This window comes from Pollicipes pollicipes, unplaced genomic scaffold (assembly GCF_011947565.3).
Source record: "Pollicipes pollicipes isolate AB1234 unplaced genomic scaffold, Ppol_2.1 Scaffold_6686;HRSCAF=7923_pilon_pilon_pilon, whole genome shotgun sequence".
NCBI classification, from domain to species: domain Eukaryota; kingdom Metazoa; phylum Arthropoda; class Thecostraca; order Pollicipedomorpha; family Pollicipedidae; genus Pollicipes; species Pollicipes pollicipes.
Window position 1 is genome coordinate 8,847,118 of NW_023596921.1, and position 24,981 is coordinate 8,872,098.

The 24,981-nt window shown below is 57.5% G+C and overlaps 1 protein-coding gene across 2 annotated transcripts; it reads right to left on the reverse strand.

Moving 5' to 3' along the window:
* Positions 1–538: 538 nt before the first annotated feature.
* LOC119108687 (cytosolic 10-formyltetrahydrofolate dehydrogenase) lies at positions 539–23,906 on the reverse strand. Of its 2 annotated transcripts, none has more exons than XM_037232314.1 (18): positions 23,833–23,906; positions 19,808–19,946; positions 16,121–16,355; positions 14,718–14,883; positions 14,200–14,368; positions 13,312–13,472; positions 12,389–12,600; positions 12,054–12,243; positions 10,272–10,358; positions 9,029–9,144; positions 8,105–8,326; positions 7,711–7,904; positions 5,573–5,766; positions 4,748–4,867; positions 2,758–2,860; positions 2,371–2,518; positions 1,167–1,366; positions 539–812 (listed from the first exon to the last, which is right to left on the reverse strand). In XM_037232314.1, the coding sequence occupies exons 1-18, from the start codon at positions 23,836–23,838 to the stop codon at positions 757–759; spliced, it is 2,718 nt and encodes a 905-aa protein (XP_037088209.1). In that variant the 5' UTR covers positions 23,839–23,906; the 3' UTR covers positions 539–756. The 2 variants fall into 2 exon arrangements, with proteins under 2 accessions (XP_037088209.1, XP_037088208.1); XM_037232313.1 differs by lacking the exon at positions 23,833–23,906 and adding an exon at positions 21,564–21,876.
* Positions 23,907–24,981: the final 1,075 nt, after the last annotated feature.

The following is a 24,981-nucleotide window of genomic DNA, read 5'->3' on the forward strand; positions in this document are numbered from 1 at the left end:
AAGATCATGTTCGCGATCGGCAGTGACGCACTAGCGCCGTATCGCCGCAGCGACTGGCGGTGGGAGCGCACCGGAGGGCCGGGAGACGCCACGGGTCTACCCCACAGACCGGCCGGCCGTCGCCCTCCCCCGCCCGAGTGGCGCGGCGCGGCTCGGCTCGACTCGGCGGGGCAGACCCGGGGGCGCAGCGCAGGACCCGCCGCACTCGACGAACGGTCCGCAGTAGCACCGTCCACACAATTATTTGGTTCAGAGTACAGTAAGGCTCGGCGGCAATGCGGGTACAAAGTCCGGTGTCTAGATGTCACCATTCCGCCGACAGTAACAACGTGCGTTATTCCCGACCAACTAGCACCACAGCATGATCCTTGATGATTCAGACGATTGACATTTGTGTTCAGTGGATACAAGGGCCACTCGTTACGTACATCGGTGCTTCGACCGCCACGGACATCGGAGCGGCGAACATTTCAAAACAGCCCAGCAGCCGATTGAACCGTTGGAAGCACTTGCGACCCGTACTCCACGGCCTGGACACCGCTCGTCGCTGAGCACCCATGGAGGTGCCGCGTCCGCCTTCCCCTCGCCTCGATACACCCTCAATCTTTCCCGTAACACCCTGGGAGCCGGGCGCAGCTCCCCAGCACAGCAGCAGACACCAGGGAGACGTCTCGTTGTGACCTAAGCAGTCCGGGGGAGGGGAGGGATCCCGCCCAGCCCCGGCTGCGGTGGCAGCGCCGCCCCATGGGCAGGCGATTAGTACTCGAACGTGATGGTCTTGGTCTTGAGATATTCCTGGAGAGCCTCCTCGCCTGTGGGAGGGGGCGGAGCGATGTCATCTCATGCGCAGGAACTATCCGCGGTGTCAAGAGTTACAAGTGACGACTCAAACGCTCGATGGGCCGTCTGTGATGGACCAACTCCAGCCACCGCGCCGATCAACCGACAGAGTGAACTTCAGTCACTTCGGAGACGAACATCAAGTATAGCACATCCACAAGTCATTCACGACAGACAAGCCACACACCAGGCAGAACATACACTGAACATACCGACCGCCACACGTAACGTCCGACGCGGGACAGCTCCTACACATCCAACCCTGCGAAAGGCGCCTGAGCTTGCGCCGTGCGAGCCGCGCCTGTCGCCAGCCGGCTACCGCTCACCGAGGTCCTTGCCGAAGCCGGACTGCTTGAAGCCGCCGAAGGGGGCGGCCACGTCCGTCTTGTTGTAGGTGTTGACGAAGCAGGTGCCGGCGTCCAGCCGGTCCGACACGTACAGCGCCTTGTTGATGTCCCGCGTGAAGACACCGGACGCCAGGCCGTACTCGGTATCATTAGCCCGACGCACCACACCCTCCACGTCCCTGTGGGAGGGGGGGGGGACAACTCAGACACAGCCAGGGGCGGTTCCTCAGGCCAGGTCCTGCCGGATCGCGTCAGATTAGAATAGATCAGAAGCACGGTCACACGGCTTCCCAGGTCAGATTAGGTCACGCACGGCCAGACCGTTCCCGAGGCCCCGTCAGGTCAGGTCAGGTCATTTCAGGTCATGTCAGGTCAGGTCGGGCAAGGTGCGCTGACGGCAACACTGAGATTCAGTGGGCCTCCGGTAACTGTGTCCCCCGCCCAACTTCGTCACCGGTCGCTGACCTTTGTGCAACAGCTACCGTCGGCACACGCGATGACACTACGAACAGCTGAGAACGCCACCGACACTGACGCTTGCAACCAAGCACCGGTGGCGACGCCACACGACAGCCTATAGGCAACAGATGACGGCGGAACGACCTTTACACTATACACGCCAAACTTGGCATCCTTCCCACCCAAACACGTCCTGTGTGAGACAAACAAGCGGGATCAAGTGGTGGGCGTTTGCGTAAGTGCGGCCCGATCGACTGACGTCAGGAGGCGGCCGGCAGCTGCGGGCGAGCTAAGGCCGACAGCGCGGGGGCGGCGCCCCGAGAGCGGGGCGGCACTCCACCCACGCAGCCCACGTCACGACAGTCCGACACACGCACGACAGCACAGCCAGCCTACTCACGTCACCACGGCACCGACGTCCCCACAACGGCACAGCCGGGTCAGACGTCTGCGCGCGCGCCTCGCTCTCCTTCCTCCCACCCCTTCGTTCCATCCCTCTAGTCCCTCACGTATCTGTAGCAGCTTGGCAGATTACATTTGATGACTTGATCTACACTTGTTGGTCAGATTGCGGCTTATCTAGCCCTTTTCCATTCCCCTCAGAAAGTTGCAAAAAAGAACAAACAAACACACAGAATCCTACCCGAACACAAGCACACCACACTCGGATGCGAGGGGGCACACATGCAAGACATTGCGACCAAAACCGACCGTGCTGACTTACCCCTCAGCGAACTTGGAGAGGACCATGATGGGGCCAAAGGACTCCTCCTTGGCCACGAACATGTGGTCCTCGACGTCGGCCAAGACGGTGGGTTCCATGTACAGGCCGGGCCTGTCCACCTGCTTACCTCCGACCACCAGCCGGGCACCTGTCGGATGGGGAGGGGTCACGACAGGTCACCACAGTCAACGCAGAGCACAAGATACAGCCAGTGACACACGGTCACCGTAGAGCACAAGATACAGCCGGTGACACACGGTCAACGCAGAGCACATGATACAGCCGGTAACAACGGCCTCTCCGGATCACCGCGGGGACGGCGGCGGTGACCGCCGACCCCGCAGGTGACCTCGTCACCGCCGGCCTCGGCGCTCTCACGTCACGTACCCTCGGCCACGCCCGTCTGCACGTACTCCAGCAGCTTGTCGAGGTGGGCGCGGTGGTTCTGCGGCCCATGCTGCGTGGACCGGTCCAGCGGGTCGCCGATGGTCTGCCGGCGAGAACACGGCCGTCAGCCGGACTGGTACCAGACGATACACGGCCAGCGGACGGCGCGACGACGTCATTAGCAAGCCGGCGGGTGGCGGCAGGTGGGGCGAACTGCAAGTGACCGGTTATAAGACGCACGGCGGCACAGCTGGTCAGATGGTCAGACACCATCAGCAGCAGCAGGTCAGGTGGTCACGTGAGGCGGGAAGCAGACGACCGGGTGGTCGGACGCACGGAGCGCAGATGGTCAGGTACTCAGATGTCGTCAACGGCAGGTCAGGTGGCCACGTGACATGGGAAGCAGAGAAACAAAACCAGGTGGCAAAGGCAGCAAGCGGTAAGATAACGAAAGGACGGAACGAGAAGAGCACATGACTTCATACACAAAGCGACGGCCATGCAGCAAAGGGGACCGAGCTCGCAAATCAGAAGGTACGTTGGGAATGGTCCGATTGGGTTATTTTTTTTGGAAAAAAATTGGGGAACATCACCAGCAAACCGAGAAGCACAAACATAACGTTTTTATATCCCATCTCACTTTGTCGAGTGGAAGAACAAAGTTTGCTACTATGAAGACCAGAAGCGCCACTCAAACATGCCGTGATTTAAGCGTCTCGAATGTCTAATGCTCACTGTATTAATCTATGCCGTTTTAGGTCCCGTCCTGAATTCGCTCCCAATTGATGCTGTGAGTCTGTAATGACCAAAATGCGTTACGTGTTATCTTTTCTAGGCAGAGAGCAGCCCAGTGAGACCGCACTGTATGAGAGGCCGGGCACCGTGGGCGCGGCTTCAAGAGGACCAATGGGACCTGAGGCGACGCCAGCAGTGACGCGTTATTCAGGACAGGCTGGCCAAGGCAGAGCTGGGACGGGCCGGATCACTCGACACGTCGCCTGGGCGCACGGGCCGCGTGGCGCGCCATGACCCCGCCACAGCCGGCCGCCGCACCGGCGGGCGCGCGCTGACTAGGCCCGCCGATGTGTGCCGCGGGGGCGTCACAGGTACTCAGATGGTCGACGAACGAACGTGAGGCGGCTCGCATTTCAGGTGCGGAGGCACGCGGCAGCGCCCCTCCCCCTTTCCTCCCGTCCGCGTAGGTCGGACGGGCATGGGCAGCGGGCGCACGCACGTCAGGTGTCCAGTGTTTACTACAATAGTCAGGACTTCAACCCGCTTTGGTATGCCTACAGCAGCACCACCGGGCTCTGTTTCGGAGCCCCCAGCCCGCCTGCGCGCCAGGGCTGACGCGGAGAGTCGCAGCTCACCGACTGGCGCGTGCGACGGGCACGCGTGTACACTCCAAGCACTGCCAGTGTCAACTTCAATATCGCACTGGGTCAAGTGGAAGTGAATTCAGCTGTATCCCGAGAGGTAATCACCAAACCACAGCGTTGCCAACGCAACGGAACGCGTTCAGAAACGGCAAAAAATGACAAGGCGCAGCTAGGACACCATGGCACCACAGGTAATGTGTTTAAGAACAATGCCTGGCGAAAGCCAAGGGACACATTTTATTTAGGTCCACTCGCCGCACTAAACTGCACCCTCCCGTCATCATCGGCGCAGGAGACGGCCGCCTCTATCCGACAGCAGGGAGCTGCTACATCAGAGCTGCGAAGGGGCAGATCCAGCACGCAGCTCCGTCGTGAGCCTAAACACCGCTCCGACCTCCAAGCAGCGCCGATAACCGTTATGTGGAGCCAGCCTTACCGCGTATTGATGACGTCATGTTAAAGTACGACGATCAAAGCTGGATCAGCACTAAGCGTGTCCGTGCCGAGTCCCCGACCGTGATTTCCCAGGCAGTGCGCCGCTACGCTCAGTGGCCCCTCAGCTAGTGCCGTACAGGTCCTGTCCCAGAAGGGGACGGGTGCATCTCGCTCACCATTTTCCCGATCTCCTCGATAATGCGGCGCAGGTACTCGTCGTAGATGGACTCCTCGACGAACAGGCGGCCCGCGGCGATGCAGTTCTCGCCCTTGTTGAAGAACACACTGCTCATGCCCTGCGAACCGTGGACAGAGCCGCCGTCAACGATGAGCGCGGCACGCTGCCGATTGCAAAACGACTGTCGTGGTGCCGGGGACAACAGCCACTCATCTACCGTGCGCGCATCGGTTAGCATAGCGGCATTGCGACCAGGCGATGCCAGGGACGCTCGTCACCAACGTGTTGCAAGATGCGGGCCTGCGTAACTTTCAGTTGGCGATAAGGGACCGCCTGCCTGCTGTTTCCACATCTGGCAGCCCTGCAACTGACGTCACACGTGCACACTCCATCCCTGACACACACACATGCACACTCCTTCCCTGCGGGGCCCGGCACACACAGCTGCTGTCGCTGTCTGCCGAAATAAAACGACAGTCGTCTTGCAATCAATTCTGGCGTTCACAGGTGGCCACCGTCGCCCGGCGCGCCACGCGGCCGTTTTGGCGAACATCCGTCAGGGCACCGCGAAGGTGTTGGCCAAGACCCGTGAACGCAATCAACGCCATTCCACTGGAACGTTCCAACACGCTCCGCAGGTCCCAAACGAACCGAACTCCCACCACGGCAGCCGCACCGCTCACAAACGCGTGGCACCCTCCAGCAGCCTCTCAACATGATGTCCAGACAGCAGAAACGCATTCAAATACAGCTAGGATCCCGCCCACTGATCGGCGATCAGGGCAGCCCCGGCTTCCGATCGGCGCCAAGCCGCGCAACCCACCATGCGGACGGCCTTGTCCAGGTCGGCGTCGGCGAAGATGACCAGCGGTGACTTGCCACCCAGTTCGAGCGAGGCCTTCTTCAGGTTGGACTCGGCGCACGACTTCATGATGACCTTGCCAATCTCGGTGGAGCCGGTGAAGCCCAGTTTGCGCACCAGCGGGTGGTCGGCGATCGCCTGGCCGCACTCGCCGCCTGTGGAGGAGCATCCCTCAGCTCACTCAGAGGAGAGGCCCCTCAGCTCACTCAGAGGAGAGGCCCCTCAGCTCACCCAGAGGACAGGCCCCTCAGCTCACTCAGAGGAGAGGCCCCTCAGCTCACCCAGAGGAGAGGCCCCTCAGCTCACCCGGAGGATCGGCCCCTCACCTTACTCAGAGGAGAGGCCCCTCAGCTCACCCGGAGGATCGGCCCCTCACCTTACCCAGAGGAGAGGGCCCTCAGCCCACCCAGAGGAGCAGCCCCTCAGCTCACCCGGAGGATCGGCTCCTCACCTTACCCAGAGGAGAGGCCCCCCAGCTCACCCAGAGGAGCAGCCCCTCAGCTCACCCGGAGGATCGGCTCCTCACCTTACCCAGAGGAGAGGCCCCTCAGCTCACCCAGAGGAGAGGCCCCTCAGCTCACCCGGAGGATCGGCCCCTCACCTTACTCAGAGGAGAGGCCCCTCAGCTCATCCGGAGGATCGGCCCCTCACCTTACCCAGAGGAGAGGGCCCTCAGCTCACCCAGAGGAGCAGCCCCTCAGCTCACCCGGAGGATCGGCTCCTCACCTTACCCAGAGGAGAGGCCCCTCAGCTCACCCAGAGGAGCAGCCCCTCAGCTCACCCAGAGGAGCAGCCCCTCGCCTCACCCAGAGGAGCGACTCTTCAGCGCACCCAGAAGAACAGCCCCTCGGCTCACCCAGAGGAGCGGCCCCTCAGCTCACCCAGAGGAGCGGCCCCTCAGCTCACCCAGAGAAGCGGCCCCTCAGCCCAGCCGGCCACAGACCGTGTCGGTACCGGCCCAGCTATCCAGCAGCCTGTATCGCCGACTGGCATTGCCACTGGATCAACACACGGCAGCAACGGACCCCGGCCCTGCGCTTAGCTGGGCGCCCTGTTGGCGTCCCGACCCTGACCTCGCCCAAAAGGGACCCCGCCTCTATCCACACAGTCAAGCCCGCTCTCTGCTGCCTGGGTTGACCTATTGGGCTTCGAGACGGTGAGGCTCTAAAACGTTCTTAAGGACTGCTATTTAGCGGGCAGAGAATTAAAGTGCGCGTTCCCCTCCGGGATCAGACGTCCCGGATATTTTCTGATCACAACAACCAAGATTGTAAACTCCAACCAGCAATGTCCATTGCCAAGAGCCGACCGTGAATATTGTCTGGGAAGCTGTGTTATCCTGAGCCCGCCAGTCTAGCCGGCCAGGGTAACCACATCCCCCAGCGGGCCACTCCAGCCACGGCTACAACCCCACCGTCCTGACCACGTCCCTCAGCCGGCCACCCCAGCGCCAGCGACCTAACCCGCCGTCCTGACCACGTCCCCCAGCCGGCCACCCCAGCGCCAGCGACCTTACCCGCCGTTCTGACCACGTCCCCCAGCCGGCCACCCCAGCGCCAGCTACCTAACCCGCCGTCCTGAACACGTGCCTCCAGCGGGCCATCCCAGCCCCGGCTACATAACCCCGCTGTCCTGACCGGTGTCTGGGGCCTGACCACGTCCCCCAGCGGGCCACCCCAGCCCCAGCCACATCACTCCGCCCTCCTGACCGGTGTCCCGGGCTGACCACGTCCCCCAGCGGGCCACCCCAGCCCCAGCCACATCACTCCGCCCTCCTGACCGGTGTCCCGGGCTGACCACGTCCCCCAGCGGGCCACCCCAGCCCCAGCCATATCACTCCGCCCTCCTGACCGGTGTCCCGGGCTGACCACGTCCCCCAGCGGGCCACTCCAGTCGCGGCCACATCACTCCGCCTTCCTCACCGGTGTCCGGGGCTGATCACGTCCCCGAGCGGGCCACCCCAGTCCCAGCCACATCACTCCGCCTTCCTGACCGGTGTCCCGAGCCTCACCACGTCCCCGAGCGGGCCACCCCAGTCCAGGCCACATCACTCCGCCCTCCTGACCGGTGTCCGGGGCCGGTCGGCCCGACCAGCTCACCTGAGCCGGGCACAACGTTGATGACGCCGGGCGGAAAGCCGGCGTGGACGGCCAGCTCCGCGAACTTGAGCGCCGTCAGTGGCGACACCTGGGCCGGCTTGATCACCACCGTGTTGCCGGCCGCCAGGCAGGCGGCCATCTTCCAGGACAGCATCATCAGTGGGTAGTTCCACGGCGTCACTAGACCGCACACGCTGCCGGCAACGAGCGAGACGTGTGGGCTCAGGGTCCGACCCAACGACACACGGCCAGTCTGACCACATGCAGCGTCCGCCGCCGACGCCATCGACGCCTCGTCCGCTCGGTTCGCGTTTGGTGACGTCTCAGTGTCGGTGCCTCAGTCCATCCGCCCGCGTTTGTCACACGTCACGCGTCACGCGTCTGCGTGCCTCACCCGATCGGCTCGCGCTTGGTGATGGTGAGGTTGTGGTTGGGCCGGGCGTTGTTGATGGGGATGGTCTTGCCCTGGATCTTGTCGCACCAGCCGGCGAAGTAGCGCCACGTGTCGATCGACATGCCCACGTGCGTCTTGAGCGCCAGCGTGTAGACGGCGCCCGAGTCGATCGTCTCGATGGTGGCCAGCTCCTCCTTGTGCTGGTCCATGAGGTCGGCCAGTCTGCGGCGCGGGGGAGGCGCGTCACAGCCGGGTCGGGGATGGCGGACTCACGGCCGCCGCCGCCAGAGACACGCGCGCAGCAGAGCGGTGCCGCTGCCCTGGCATGGGAATAAGCCTGGTCACAGAGACACGTGTAGTACGTGCAGCTGTTGGCACATGGGCTGTTTGGAGCCGGCAGCAGGGCAGCAAAAACCCATGTTGATGGCGTCTTACAATCGGTAACCAGTTAACAAAACTGCGTCACAACCCATGGCGCGATATTATACACCGGACTCGAGGACTGTGCCTGCAGCATGCTGCGGTAACTCTCTTAGCTGCCTGGGTTAGACTATCTAGGACGTTTAATGCCAGCTGATACAATCACGTCGCTCTCATTTTATTGTTTACTTTTTGCGGGCTATGCTCCACACTGGAAATCAATATCTTGAGCGAAGCTTAGTAAAGCGCAACAGATGAGAAGCAACGCCCACGTGCAAAGAAACGTGGTTGCGCGTGTTAGCATAACGCAAACATTAGCGCATGCGTGTCCACACGTCCACACAACTTAGTTGCGATCAACACATGTAAGTCATTGAAACACATCGCTAATTGGAACGCTAACGCAGAACAGATCGTATGGTCCACCGGCCTGTATGCAGTCCCTTGGGACGTGGGGTGTAACGATGCCCGACCTATAGATCTACGTCTGTCAACGCCACCTACTTGTACATGAGCGCGCCCCGGTCACGAGCGTTCATCTTGCCCCATTCGCCCTCGGTGAACGCCACGTGAGCCGCCTTCACAGCGCGGTCCACGTCCGCCGGAGACGACCGCGCCACCTGTTGAACCAAATGAAAAGCTGAGATTGTCCCGGTCTCCGATGCTACTGCTCAGGCGCCTTGACAACACGCACGGCAAATCAACGCAGCTGGATGCAGGTATCCGTTACGAGCCGTTTGGAAGTAGCGCCTGCCTTGTGGTGACTGCTCCACCAACTCAAGGCCGCGCTCTCCTCAATCCTATGAGCCCAAAACACATCGACATTCAGTGAACAGACTGCGACGCGACAACGGGAGGCCGGCGCATATAGCCAATATTTTTAAGGAGAGCGGTACGGTACCTATCACAGATCCCACGCACACCACGAACAGGCAACACCAGCGCGTCTCACCACACAACTCTGAGACCTGCCACACGGGCTAGGTCAACATGGTCCTGAGCATCCCCACTCTCTAGACATCTATAACCTAACATCCAAAAAAGCTCAACTCGCCACTACAATGTGCCCTGGACTGGAATACGTGCCCGCCACATCTGACCGCATTTATCCAGTCCCCGCCCTTTGGACCCTGCAGCAGCTCATCATCCAAAGCCCAAGGGGCTGCCCGGCCCAGCGGAGAGCCCAGTCGAGCCCGCCCCACGCGGCAGCCCCGGGGGCGCCCGGCCCAGCGGAGAGCCCAGTCGAGTCCGCCCCACACGGCAGCCCCGGGGGCGCCCGGCCCAGCGGAGAGCCCGGTCGAGTCCGCCCCACGCGGCAGCCCCGGGGGCGCCCGGCCCAGCGGAGAGCCCAGTCGAGCCCGCCCCACGCGGCAGCCCCGGGGGCGCCCGGCCCAGCGGAGAGCCCAGTCGAGCCCGCCCCACGCGGCAGCCCCGGGGGCGCCCGGCCCAGCGGAGAGCCCAGTCGAGTCCGCCCCACACGGCAGCCCCGGGGGCGCCCGGCCCAGCGGAGAGCCCGGTCGAGTCCGCCCCACGCGGCAGCCCCGGGGGCGCCCGGCCCAGCGGAGAGCCCAGTCGAGCCCGCCCCACGCGGCAGCCCCGGGGGCGCCCGGCCCAGCGGAGAGCCCAGTCGAGCCCGCCCCACGCGGCAGCCCCGGGGGCGCCCGGCCGAGCGGAGAGCCCAGTCGAGCCCGCCCCACGCGGCAGCCCCGGGGGCGCCCGGCCGCCCCCGGCGGCGCACGCCACTTACGTCGCAGATGGGCTTCTCGTCGGCCGGGTTGATGGACGTGATCTGACGGCCGGTGGTGCTCTCGGAGAACTCGTTATTGATGAACACCTGCGCGGACAGCGGATGGTCAGCTCGTGGCGCGGCGCAACCTGCGCGGCTCTCGTCGGCAGCCGCTCCATACATCAAACACAGCTCTGCAGAGTCGCGAAACACTTAAGGCGCGATCGTACGTGACATGCCACGTGCCTCAGACGCAATGGCATGCCAACCTATAAAAATAGTATGGCCCGCATTCCAAACGGACATACGGCACAACATGGCTGGTGATGGTGATCGGGGTTTAAGGGAGCGTCGGCTACGATGGTCAATTCGCGCCCACAGCTGTTAACTGGCTGACGCGGCGTGTAAATGGCTGACATTCCTGTAAGTTGCAAATGAAAACAATTGACCTGTAACAACCCGAAGAAAGTCGTTGTCAAGCGTATCAGAAAAGATAACAGATGGGAGCATTTTGACTAAAATGAAAAAGGCGCTCTTCGATAAACTCTAGACATGTGCAAATAGTGTTGCAAACGGTGGGTAGCGCATTACGAAAACAACATTGCCGGTCTCCACTACACAGCAGGTCGTCGTGAGCCGCATGCGTGTGGGTGATTCACATTCTGCGGTCAGTGCTCCTTGTCGTGCCTTGCGTGAACTCGACTACCATGGGCCTGTGTTTCCCTCATCTTACGCTCATTGCCTGTCATGCTATTCCAGCAGTGTTGCCATTTGTCTTTTACCCCGCTCGCTATGGCCCGGTGCGAGTCTCTGGCACGAAGGGGCAGGCGGTGTCAACGTGATGCACAGGCCGCTCTCTCTTGCATCTGTATCCGCGGGCCCGTTACTAGCGACACCAGCATGGCTTGGCATCCAACGGAGCACCACCACCTTACCGACGCGATCCGGCATCTTTAGCCGAGCTAAAATATCCTGTGTAAGAGGACATAAAGACGGGGTAAGAGGACGCGTTAAAAGCTTTTAAAGCCAGAGAGCTGCTCAACGAATCCACAGAGTCCATTGCAAATGCTGTCACCAACTTCAATAAAAGAGAGCGTTTTCAGGTTGGTGACAAACTCAGGAAGTGTAAACTGAGGCGTGTTTCGGTAACGAAAAGGACCGCGTAGTGTATCACATACAAGTGCAGATACAGCGCCCACTTCCGTCTTGGAGCCATCTGTGCAAGTACGCTGAAACTCTGCGTACGATGCGATACGCCGCAAGGCCCTGGACCTACGAGCGTTTACCAGCACATCCGTTTTTCTGACCGCTGACATAAATATGTTCACTTTTAGAGTTACTAGCTACCAGGGCGGTGTGTATCATTGGGGCTTTACGACGCACTCAGCTGCTGAGGCTATATGGCGTCGACTGTCTCTCACCCTGTCAGGAAGGGCGGGCACCGCAGGGAATCGAACCCCGTACCCCTGGTTTCCCAGACACGTAGTGATTAACGCAGATGCGTTAACTACATCACCGGCACCCCGCTACCAGGGCGGTGTCAATAAGTGATTTGGTTTCGATGCACCCCGCACACTAAAGCCACTCGGTCGAAATCGCTTCTTAATAATGACGGCGTGTACGACCCCTGTCCACCGTGAGGCAATGTTTCAATGGACATGGAAAAAGTAACGATCGGAGCTCCAGCTCATTCACATTCACACTCATAGGCGCTACCTCAAAGTCCGTGACAAGGGCTTCACCCCTGACAACCTTGAACCCTTGACCTTTGAACATTGACAATCATGATGCATATATAGTGACCTGATGGGGGAAGGAAATATCCATGTTGTTGACGTGCATCTTGATGGCGTCGTAAGTGAACTCTGGTTTAAGGCTGCCGCCGCGAGACACGAAGACCACCGTCTGGACAAAGTCGTCGAACTTGGAGGCCATGAACACGTCCTCGTTCTGCAGCTCAATCCCACTCCTCTGCTTCACATCTTCCAGCAGCCTGCAACACGCAAAGCACCAGAAATCATGACCCAATCCCTAGTTTTTCCGGCTGCAACCCACCAGCACTGCAGCCGGACAGGCAAACCAACAACGAAGATAAGCGAAATATCGTCGGCACAACTTTACGTCACCGAATCGCCTACCTGACAACGTCCATGCTGCCGGCGCCGGCGGCGAAGAAGTCGGTCTCGTCAGCCACCTCGATCTTAAGGATGTCGGCCCAGGTGCGCCGGAGCGCGTCCGAGAGGGCCTGCTCCTCGGCGGTCAGCTCCAACCGCTCACGCGCCTCCTCCGCCTGGCCGTACCGGGCCGCCTGCACCATCTTGCCTGCCACAGAGAGCCGCGCCACCGACACCTGCCGGCAGGTCGCAGAAGCTCACGCTCGCCGCACTGCGCAAACGTCCGAAGAAAACACCGTATTGTTCAGACACAAGCCACACGGTGCAGCCATCTGCAGATACCACCACATGGCTCACACACCACGGTACGAGCCGCACGGTACAGCCATCTGCGCATGCCCCCACATGGCTCAGACACCACGGTACCAGCCGCACGGTACGGCCATCTGCAGAAACCATTGCGTGACTCATACACAAGCCGCACAGTACAGCCATCCGCAATAATCGCCGCGCTGCTCACACATCTCACTTATCACTGATGGCTGCCGGCCCCACCTCAGCACCCTCACGCATCTCACACGGCTGACGCGCGTCGCACGTGGCCGACACGCATCTGACAAGGCTGACACGCGTCTCACGCGGCTGACACGCATCTGACACAGCTACCACGCATCTCACACGGCTGACATGCATCTCACACGGCTGACATGCATCTCAAACGGCTGACACGCATTTCACACAGCTACCACGCATCTCACACGGCTGACACGCATCTCACACGGCTGAGACACGTCTCACGCGGCTGACACGCGTCTGACAAGGCTGACAAGCGCCCGTCGTGAGCGGGGCCAAATGGCTACATGCATTACCCCCGCGACACCGCCACACCGCCCGCGACCTCAGCCCCAGGCCACGCGGTCACGGCTGCGTCGCTGGGCGGCACGCACCATCTTTCCGTCGGATCCGGTGAGGATCAGGCCATGGGAGCAGATGACGCCCGGGCGGTCGCAGCCCTCGATGGCCACCTCGGTGCCGTCGGGCCGCGCGCCCGAGAACCGCTTCGATCCGTACAGCTTGGTCTCCTGCCCATCCATCACGATCCACGCACCTGTGAACCCACGCCGGTGATGTCTCCGTTCTCAGCCCCCCCCCCCCTTCGTCAACTAATCCTCTCAAAATTGCACAGCCTAACATGGTTTGCAACGCAATGAGTCAGAGATCAAAAAACAGAACTACGTGCATTTGGAAGGTAACAAAATGCTACATTCTCTTAGAGCAGACATAAGTTTAACAAACCGTATCTAAGCATTTGAGCGCGGTCCAGGCACACAGAGCTGAGGGAGATTGCGCGGATCCACCCCAAGGACAGACTCCGGCGACTAGCGGCCATGCAGGGAACACGAACACCCGGCTGACCTCCGTAGCGACCCAGCGTCTCGCTGGTCGGGCCACGGAGCCAGAGCGCCACCAAAGACGCTGCACCTATGTAGGCCGTCAAACTGACCGCAGGTCGACCGGCTGGGTCGGGCGCCGGCTCGGCCGAGCTGCCAAGCAGCCGGCGAGAGATGCCGGTGGGCACAGGCGGGCCCATCAGCGGCGGCGCCCACGCACCTGGCGAGAGCTGCCGACGGGCACCGGCCGGCCCGTCAGCGGCAGCGCCCACGCACCTGGCGAGAGCTGCCGACGGGCACCGGCCGGCCCGTCAGCGGCGGCGCCCAGGCACCTGGCGAGAGCTGCTGACGGGCACCGGCCGGCCCGTCAGCGGCGGCGCCCACGCACCTGGCCAGAGCTGCCGACGGGCACCGGCCGGCCCGTCAGCGGCGGCGCCCACGCACCTGGCGAGCTGTCCAGGCCGCGGATAAAGTTGTGGATCTCCTCGGCGGGCCGTTCCAGCTCCAGCCGCACCAGCTCCTTCTTGTTGAGGAATGGATCATAGGTGGCGCCCTCCTCTGGCTGCGTCTCGCGCGGCGCCGTGCCCGCCGACACGCGGTTCACCGCGTCCGCCTGACGAGCGCGGCGGGTCAGGCCGGTCAGGTCAGACGTCGGGTGAGGTCAGGCCAGGTCAGGTGAGGTCACATGTCAGGCCAAGTCAGGCCGCGTCACGTGGAGTGAACTGCCCGGATCGGATCATATACACCGGCTGGCCACGTCAGGTCACGGGGTCATGCATCGGCCTGGCCAGGCATCCGTTCCTCGACTCGATCAGGCCAGGTCCACTGCGCCGAAGGTCAGCTGTCTCACAACATGTGTACCATGGACAGTGCAGCTGCCGCGCCATTTCGACAGGCCGGAATTCACGCATTTTGTCGCAGTCCGCTGGGCGCGCCGAGGCATGGCGCGGCGCGGCACTCACCATGGCCTTGATACCCTCGGGGTACATGAACTTGTTGTAGAGCGTGTCGACGGTGTCGTCCGGGTCGACGTCGCAGGCCTTCTGCGACAGGATGGGGCCCGTGTCGAGGCCGTCATCCGCCCAGAAGATCGAGAAGCCGGCCTTCTTGTCGCCGCACATCAGAGTCCTGTGTCATCGGATCAGCCGTCAGAGTCCGGAGTCCGGAGCGCCACCGGCGACGGCGTCGACAGCGGACCGACGCACGCCGCAGACACATGACGTCACAACAGACGACAGGCGTGTGACATCGCGGGGCAGACGTCCGCGGGAGCTGAAGAGCCGGCAGCGCTGGGCGAACGACCTTGAGGGGCTGGGAGTGGCCAGGACGCTGGGATGGCGGCAATGGGCTTATGGACTGTAGTTGCCAGCTACGTTCATGCCAAATTCAGTAAGTTGTTGTACTGCTGCACTTGAAATCCTTACCTCATTCTTATAGCACGGCTCACTTTTACTCACTAATTTGTTTTCCTACCCACGTTGTTAGGATCTTTCTCAATTCCTTACTCCGCATTTTTTTTAGGAAAGGCACCTTGCTTCAGGCTCTGCGTTTTCCTACACCCTCCCGTAATTTGCTTACACACTCGCAGCATTCGTGAAGAGCAATGACATGGCGGCGCCCATTCAACACGAAACAATACGCTGAACGGAGGGACAATACACTGAACGGAGCAAGTAATGTAATTCCGAAACGTGTTCTTTCACTAATTATTCCCTCACTTGGTCTGTCTCAATGAGCTGACATATCGTGGCAATTGCTTTCTCATCCCACGACAGATGGTCCAAATACAATGCTGAAGCACCTCACTAAATGGGGCACAAGTGTCCTAGCATTTCACACAATACGTCAGCGATATCACAGTGACACCTCTTGGCTACGCGCAAACACAACATTTTATCAAACTGTCCCTAGTGGACGGTTTTTCTGATCTTTTTTCGTCGGCCATGAGCGTTCAAGGTGTCATAAAAACCGCCATCCTTGGCCGCTTTCTATCGCGCAGACGGGCAAAAACCTCCCCAACCAACGGCGGCGTCAGACAAAAACTGGAACCGTCTGCTACCCGACAATTCACCGCTTGTCCGGACCACCGCGGCGGCAGCAGCGTGTACACATGCAGCGAGGAACATCGGCAAAAACCGAAACATGCAGGCTCTGGTAATGGGACCAAACCCTGCCATTGTTGCGGTCAAGGTAAACACCCCTCACGGGCTTCAACGTTACGAGGCATCGGTTAACAAGTGAGCTTAACATTGAAGCTGAATTGTGCAATATTAAAAAGCAATGCAACAGAACACCAGCAAGCTTAACCTTGGTCACTGCCACCGCGGCCGGCCGACGACCTCTGACCCTCTGAGCGGGCCCGTACCAGTTGATGGAGCTGGCGCCGCGATGGCGCGGGAGCAGCGACGGGTGGTAGCAGATGCTCTGGTGGCGCGGCGCGTTGATCACCTCCATCGGGATGAACTGGCTGCAGAAGGGCAGCACGTTCAGCTCGGCGTTCACCGAGTTGTACTTCTCCAGCACCTCGGGTAGCGCCACGCCCTTCTTCCGCCACGACTTGAACTTGAACACAGGGACGCCGTCGGCGGCGGCCGTGGTCGCTGCCGGACGGAGGGCGGGTCAGAGTCGCCTCCCGCTCCCACGACCTCGCACGCACGTCACGCGGAGGGGTGCCACGTTTGTCAACACTGGAGAAAGCTGGGGCCAGCAGAGACTGGCTCCGGCACAAACCGCATGCTAAGTCGGTGGACTTTCCTTCAGCCTTACATACGTACGAATCTAGCAGTCAGGATTTCTATACCAGGGTACCAGCGGCGGGTACTAAACTAGTACCGAAGATACCAGTGCGGCGCCTAAGCTAGCAATGTCAGGACTGTACCGGGACCACAGGCTGTCCGCCTGTGCTCGATGCACTGAAAGCTGGCAACAGTGACCACAACAGCCAAACGCTGCTGACCCCAGGCAGGAAGTCGATGACTCTAAAGTTTTTTTCTTTATTGCCGAAAATCTTGGACTTACATTGCTCCCCAGATGTATCATGCATTCGTTGGTTAAAAAGTGTCCAAAATGTTTTGGCGACAAAAATGTACTACAAATTATGTTTCATTTGAAGCACTAATATTTGATAGGTTTAACTATGGACCGAATCCATGTAACTTCATGCGTAGATTTTATCCCATATAATTCCATTTACGGCGAATGTGTACACTCATACACGTGGGCGAGACAAGTAGGTAGGGAGCACTCTTGTTATTTTACCCTTAGGTATGACGCAGCCTCGAAACAAACACCAATGCAAAGCTCGATACCTCAGGAATCCAACAATTTCCGGTTTTGGCCCGTTCAGGTCAAACAGCAACGTTGCAGTCGGAGTAAACACCAGTCGTTCAAAATGATAGTAAGGAGCGCCAGCTATCGACTACATTGGTAGGTGTGGAGGAGGGGGAGGGTGTCGGCAGCCCGGATATTTAATGCCTTTTCACAGCCCATACTTTATTGCAATTCGTATAATCGTAATGCCAAATTAGCCAATTCTTGGAACCCCGCATTCTTGTAGCGGGGCCGAAGCCAGGCGTCCATCAATTTGCCAAGGTTTAAGTCACGTTCCACAAACGGCATGCCAGGAACGCCATTGCGTCATTGCCAAATTCATTTCATATTGTCCAATTCAGTCTGCCACTCAAGTGCGAAACGATGACTGAGAACACCCTACTCAAAGTTTTCATTGCACGACACATTAATTGGAAAAAGGAATGGTCAAAATGCGACCTTGTGAAAACTGAGCACTATGCAGTCAAACATGATAGGGCGCCGTGTTACTAGAGTTCAGATCAGTGGCTGCGGAGAGGTTACCCCCCCCCCCCTACCCCTTCCCAAGACGTAAGTCTCTACAGCATCTTCATTTCTTCGTTAACACAGCGAATGGAAAGGTTAGAAACGTCCCGTGACGACGGAGTCCTATGCTATTCTTCGGCAATGAGCACACCAACCACGACACACCGGGGAACGGGAACCTCGACACGCCCACCAGGACCAGCCGAACCCCAGAATACGACAGACAACTATGAGATCATGGAGCCGTCTGCGGGGAGTAATACGAGACACGTTGCATCAGGCCCTCAGCTCCGGGCCACGGGGGCCGTTGCCATGGGCACATGACGGCGCTGCCTGGCCGGTAGCCCGGAGGACCGATCGGCTCCAGCCCAACACCGCAAAGCTCATGACCAGGCGCCCGCCGGCCCAGCGGCGTCCGCAGGACTCCGCTCGACCCACGGGGGAGCTGAAATCGCCGCCGACAGGCCAGCGCCGTATCTGTACCGCTCCTGCACGGCAATGCTTCAATGTTCCACCCCGTGGTAACATCGAGACATCGCAAGGAAATAACATGCGACTTTTAGATTGAATCGCGTTCCTTGACCGGACGGAGCGTAACGACGCAAAAGTCTTGCTGGCGGGTCTCGATGCGGCGCAGCTGCCGATCTGTTTATAACGCGCGCCACGCCCACCACTAGCCGCTGACACGTCGGATGTGATAGGCCACGCCGCCAGCGCGCCCGCACACCAGGGGACGGCGATAAACAAATAACTGCGTCATGGCTATTCATTGAGGACCAGTTTGGTGGGGAACTATCGGGATTACGGACGTTTTGCACGGCCCCTGTATGCCCCGTGCATGATTGCTCCGTCGGCTTTTTCAAGTCAGTGCAATCAGTGCATCGATCAATCAGTCAAAATGACGTGCATCTCGCCCTCATATCTGTTCGTTTGTCGTTTCGCGAGGTTTCGGTCAGATCTGACGATCAGCATCGGGTTGACGACAAAGCGCCGACATGTGAACGCAGTCTTTTCCGCGCCGCGGCGCTTAAACCCACGTGCCACCAACATCTCGACTGGATTATCCGATCGGAGCGAGACGGCAGCTCCGCGAAGCGCCTCCGGTTGGTAACCCCGCACCCGGTTGGCGCAGGTGCCATGACACTTCAAGGCCAGTCGCTAGATCGCAGTAACCAGTAAAAACCGGACTCGACCGGATCGGGCCGGTCTGGTCTGGACCGCCCCACCGACAGCCATGGTCACCGAGATCCAAAGCGCCCGTGCCACAGTATAAGATGCAAAGTCAATGCGTTTGTAAAATGCATCGAACGACAGCGTACAGGAGGACATCTTGGATTAATGCATTGCATAGACAAGTTAGGGCGGGGCACGAATCTCGTTAAAATGCATCTACAAAACTTTCCACACCACGCAAACGACGAAGTCCTATTCGATTACCGCAACTTACGGGAATTTCTGCTAGCGGAATGTGATTTATAGTGAGACTGCCTAGCCAACAGCGTGTCTGATAACGAGAAAAATCGAACTACACGCTACGGCTAAAGCGAGCACATCATTGTCCGTCAGTCACATGTTATAGCGCCATCGGGAAGGCGCGCTTACACTTCGAGCGCACATTAAGATTGCGTTGTACAAACCAAAACATCGCATGCGCCAAACATCTGACAGCTACATGATATAACACCATCAGCGTAGTTCGAGATAATTACTGCAAGCCGTTCATGACTGACAATCAGAACAGCTCGCAACTCCTCGCCCTGGGACGGGACCGGGCTGCCCATGTGGCCTCCCTGTGGGGGGGGGGGGGGGGGGGAGGGGGCGCAGCGTCCTGGGTGTCCGTGCTGCGTTCACGGGCCGAACCAAGACAGGTCGACCACTGCTTACGGCAGGAAGAACTCCGACTCCTTCCCGACTTAGGACAGAAGGATCGGCGTGCTGTCTTGCTGGTGAAAATCGTACTGACAGGACACTCGACTTTCCTAAATGCCTTCATAACAAACACGCGAGTGCACGGTCAAAGACCCCAATGTATACGCTACACTGTTGGACCGCGGTCAGCACTCAGAATTACGCACAAATTTCACCGATGTCAGGGACAGAAAACGGAAACCAGCCATGGAAACCAAGTCCATACCGTCCTCCTCCTCGCTGGAGCTGTATGAGGACACCCGTCTGCACCCCGTGCAGGCGGGCGGCCACCGGGCCCTCTCGGACTCACCGACCGGGTCCTCCCGGGAGCCCTGGTCGGGCACGGTGAACACGCCCACCACCGTGTGGCCATCCTTCCGCAGCAGCTTGTACACCTCGCCGGCGAACGTGCTCTGGCCGATAATGGCCACACGAAGCTTCTCACAGCTCTGTGGAAACCAGTGAACAATGTCATCTTCAGGTTTACGCATGCTCGAAGTCGTAACATATAAGGTGTCTGCGTTAACCGCTGAACGTCTGAGAAGCCGGAGGTTCGGGGTTCGATTCCCCGCGGTGCCGCCCTTACCACCAGGGTGAGAGGCAGGCGACGCCATATAGCCTCAGCAGCTGAGTGCATTGTAAAGCCCCAATGACACAAGTTCCAACACATGTGATAACGTCCTCTGACAATGATTCAGGATGCTGCTTGGGAAACTGAGGGCTCAAGAAATCCATGTTTCAGTGTTCATAACAAAACAATGTGCAGCATTGCTCACAAAGTACAACTTATTACTTGATGGCAAGGGTGACTGTCCTTTGTGCTACAGTTCCTTTTAGACTGGGTCAGGTGGGTGGCAGAGTGAGAGGTGGGCCAGCCCAGCATACTGGATATGATACTTTTCTTTAGGAATTAAAGGTGGGCAGCACATAAATACCCACACCCACAGTTGGCTGGGCCTGACACTTTGTGTCTTTTGCCAGTTGGTTTCTGAAGAGTCAACTACAAGATTGGACTTACACAGGATCAGCCCTACCCTGAGCAGAAGCCTAGGTAAGAACAACCCATGGCTTGTTATAAAATATGCATTGCATGATGATGTATGGACCATGAGAGCATAGGGATTATACAAAAACTTATAGTGTGAATAATAATCAAACTATTATGGAGAAGTGTAACATGCAACAAATGTATCTGCTTTAGCCAAAAGCTTCACAGCAAATACCAGGTAAGTGGTGTACAGAAATATCCTATGTGAAACAGCCAATAGCATAGTTAATAGCTGTCATTTATTGTAACAGACAGCCAAAGGAAAAGGCACATTTATTACTAGTTACTACATTGGCTTAGTTTCATTCTAGGCCATTTGTAAAACATGGAAGTGCAGGCTAGTCAATTTACCTTTCAGATACCCTGAAAACATTTTCTACACATAAATTATTTACCTTTCAGATACCCTGAACACATTTTCTACACAGAAACTAAGCCACCTGATGTTTTCTTCAGATAATGTTATGGTCAGAGTTGTCATAACATACAGCCAGTGACATGGCCAGTGACATGAATGCCTAAGTGATCATAGGATAAACCATCCTGCCCAACAACCAAATTGCACCAGGGATTAAGGACAGGTCATGCAATGCCATTACATGAATATCAGGCAGAAAACCTTTAATTCACTTATCAGGAAAGTTTGATGTCTACTCCAATCACTTGAAACAGTTTAACTATTGATCATATATATTTATGTAAGAAGAAAGGGCATCATGACTGAAACTGAACTCACCTTGAGTTAGACACGCAACATGAAATTATAAAATTTAACACTGATCACATATATAGCATAAAAGCTGATGGCAGCCTCATTTTCAGGCCAATGCCCTGCATGCATGACTGTAGAGCTTAAGAAAATGTTGTCAAAATTTCTGCATAAAGCAGGGGCAGTACCACCCGCTACATTCTTACATAAGCAGAGGATACAATGTTGACATGGGACCTTATGTCACATGTTGACTGAGACAGAACCCAAATTGTTTTACAAATGTATGATGCCCTGCATCATGCTTACCCTTGATGTCGAGAAGGTCCTTGCACCTTTGGGAATAACCCCGTAAAGGCCTAACAGTCGCATCATCTTGTGGGTTCAGAGTAGTACCCGCAGAACTACAACCTGCCACCTTCGCCGGGCGCCTCGATAGACACCACACGCTTCCAGGCCAATACTTAATCCAAGTGAGTGCAAGACCACCACCGCTTCACAGACACGAGCGACAACAACACCCCTGTTTAAAACTAAGCGCTTATTCCAGGCAGATCACCTGTAATTTACGAATGATAACCCCACTCGCGGACCACACCATGGACCAGCGGGACCGGCCGCCCTCCTCTCAGCAGACGTCACTGCACTATAAATAACTTGCGCGCCATGGAACGCCGCCTCCGCGCCGTCCTCCGAAGCTCACTTTATAGTACTTGCCACAACCGTCAAAACATCAGCCGGGGAGAGACGACGAACCGAATGTCAAAGTACCACTTACTACTCGGTCTTTCTCTCATAACTTGTCGGTTTAATGCTGTCACATGTCTCCTTTAAATTGTCCCTGTTATTTAACGATGTAAAGAGCAAAATTATGCTATTAATACCTAAATAATTGTCATGTTTTTGGCAGTGTCTAGCAAAAACATGATAATGTTTTTGCTCTTTGACCTGGTGGTGCGAATGTGGCGAGTCGACATAGCAAAAGTAAGATTTATCCGCCCAATAAGCAAACAAATTAAAACAATCGGTGTCAAAGGTTTTCAAACACAAGTCATAGCACACAAGCCCAAGCAACACCAGCATTGATGTTCTAGACGGTGTTCCTTTTCATGCAACCTCGCCGACTGCAAAGTTAAATTTCGCATGCTCTGAACTTGTCCCATTCTCCTCCCATGTTTATGGTTTACGCACCCACGGCGGCAGGGCCCAGACTGAGCCGACGCAACAGTTGTCTAATTTGTTCTTCCATGAATGAGTGACACGTTCTGACTTAAAACAGCGCATTTCCAAGCCTGAAAAATCCTAAACAAAGGGAGCAATCCGTCTTAAACAATTACGTTCGTTTTCTTTGCACGTGGCATTATGGACACATTTGCAATTGCGAGCGTCACCGTCAAGAGTCTGGCACACCTTTTTTGGATCCCTGTTAAGCCAAAGCTTATATAGTGAACAAATATTGTAACATAGAGCCATCCACTGGCACAAAGGTAGCTGATAAGCGACAAGGAAAAACACGGATTCCCTAGTTCTTCGACCTTAACGGCTTTCGTTTCAAACTATCCAGTGATGAGCCTGTAAATAGTTCACCATGATAGAACATTAGGCCATCAGCACAATGCACCACACGGCCAAATCAGCCGACCACACTGCCAGACAGGAGTATGCAGGCCTAATGCCAGTATTTTCTACAGGGTGATCAGGAAAATTCACTTTTCAACAGTGCAGCGCATTTAACCGAATTCTGCAAAATCGCTCAAAATCTAATGTATACCTCTTAGCTCTGGGTTGGGGACATGACCTCATCGCTTCGTGCCCGGCAGTAAGAAATGACTGGCAAAATGACTCCCGCGTCAAACTTGAAGGGCATTGAAGACGTGTTTCCCTGAGCAGTAATGCTGTGACCTACCATGGTTTTGATGGTCAACCCCGAGAGCGTCGCTTATCAGACAGAAAGACACAAAGTGTTTATGCGTTTCAGTTTCGCAGATCGTTTCCGTAAAAAATTAAATGGGGGCGGCAGCCCGAACAGCCCGGCACGGAAATGCTGTTAGAAAAGCCGCAGTAAGGGATTATGAACGATATTCCAACAGCCTTTATCAGAGAGCAACTATCAAATCGCAATTTTGGACCAAAAATGGTTTGCTAGATTTGGGCAAGCAGACTGCGTAGATCTACAACTTCGCCCATCACGAAACACCACTGCATTGGCCGTTTTCAAGTTCCTTTGAATGTACTCATCGACATTAGTGGTCTCACACATTGCATCATTGATTCGAGGTGTCGGGCGGAACAGAACTTGAAGCCGAAACCGGTCATCACGTAAACATAGATCGGGGCGATGCCATGACGTCCCAGCGAAGCCCTGCATCTAGGAATCTGACGGGACGTGATTACCGGGCGGGCGGCGATGCCGCAGACGGCGGCAATGGCGCAGCGCGCGCTGGCCGCCGTCCACGGCCCGCTCCGAGCCCAAAATAAACAGCGCCCTGCAGCCGTGCAGAGGCTCGACTTGGACGCGGGGCTCGCGCCGCGCCAGCCACGGCCGCCAGCGCCGTCCGCCGCCCTCGTCGCCACTCACCGTCATCTCTGGCAATCAGCAGGGGTGTGGTACGGCCGTCCGTGCTCAAGTGCTCGGCTGCAGTGACAGGAGCCCACGATCGGACGCCTCCAGTTACACCGACGGGCTCACTCAGCTGCTCCGGGCCGGCAGACGCGCGACAGGCCCTCCGCGCGGCACGCCGAGGAAGGGGGAGGGGACGACCAGGCCCTCCTCGCGCCCGGCCCGCCGCGCCGCTGCTGTAAACAGCGCCGACCTTGAGCCGCCGGCGTCATGGCCCCAGCGACCGCAGCGGGAGGTATTCGCGAGTACGCGCGGCACCCTCGGGGACCGGCCGGCGCGCTCGCCGTAGTCAAGGGGCGGCAACAAGGGGGGCCGGCTAAACCCCCTCGAACATTAACCGAATCGCTTCGCGTGTTGACAGAAATAACCAAAATGTCTATAAACGGCTAAACGATCCACCAGTTTCGGAGGGCTCCCACTCCACTGCTGAGAGTCTAGCATACATATTCATGAGCTATTTTTTATCGCTTCAGATATGGACACCGTTTTGGTGCAAATACAATTCTTTTTGTTCATAGATTTCGATAAATTTTGTGAGCAGTGACGACAGAGCCATCAATTCAACAGATTTTGACACTTACTAACTTAAAATGTTATCTTGTTTTTCCTGAGCTGACAGAAAAGCAACGTTCCGAACAGTGGGTGTCGGCCCAAACAAGTACGCAAACAACACCGGGCATATCGGCGACTTTGCGCCATGTCTGGCTGCAATGTCATAGGCCAAACACCGCATAATGGGAGTACCACTCACATATGCACTACACCGTCCGCTCCCTTTGGGTTTCCGCTGAAGCTAAAACTTTGCAGAATTATCACGCCGTAAAAAGCTCCCGACAACAGAAGGCCACTGAATGGAAAGGAGGGAGCATCCCATGTCTTGTGCTTACTTTACCCGAGGCATTGTTACTAGACGCGATGTTTTTCGCCCCACCTCCCCAAACCAACATTGTTCGTTTTGGACGTTGAGCCACGTCTCCAATGTTGTTTTGATCTAGGATAACATCAGATACTTGAACCCGTCTCACCAGCTGCAATCAGTGGCGCTGGGGAGAGTGGTGCACAGGAGGCACGTGCCCCTTCCCCGCCTAGGTCCTTGAACCGATGATC

Excerpts from the sequence above, each read along its gene's own strand:
- LOC119108687 (XM_037232313.1), bottom strand. The coding sequence starts at position 21,629 with ATGATGCGACTGTTAGGCCTTTACGGGGTTATTCCCAAAGGTGCAAGG. Across the intron at positions 16,356-19,807 it reads CTCCCGGGAGGACCCGGTCG|CGACCACGGCCGCCGCCGAC; the intron begins GTGAGTCCGAGA and ends TCCGTCCGGCAG. Across the intron at positions 2,861-4,747 it reads TCGAGGAGATCGGGAAAATG|ACCATCGGCGACCCGCTGGA; the intron begins GTGAGCGAGATG and ends TCTCGCCGGCAG.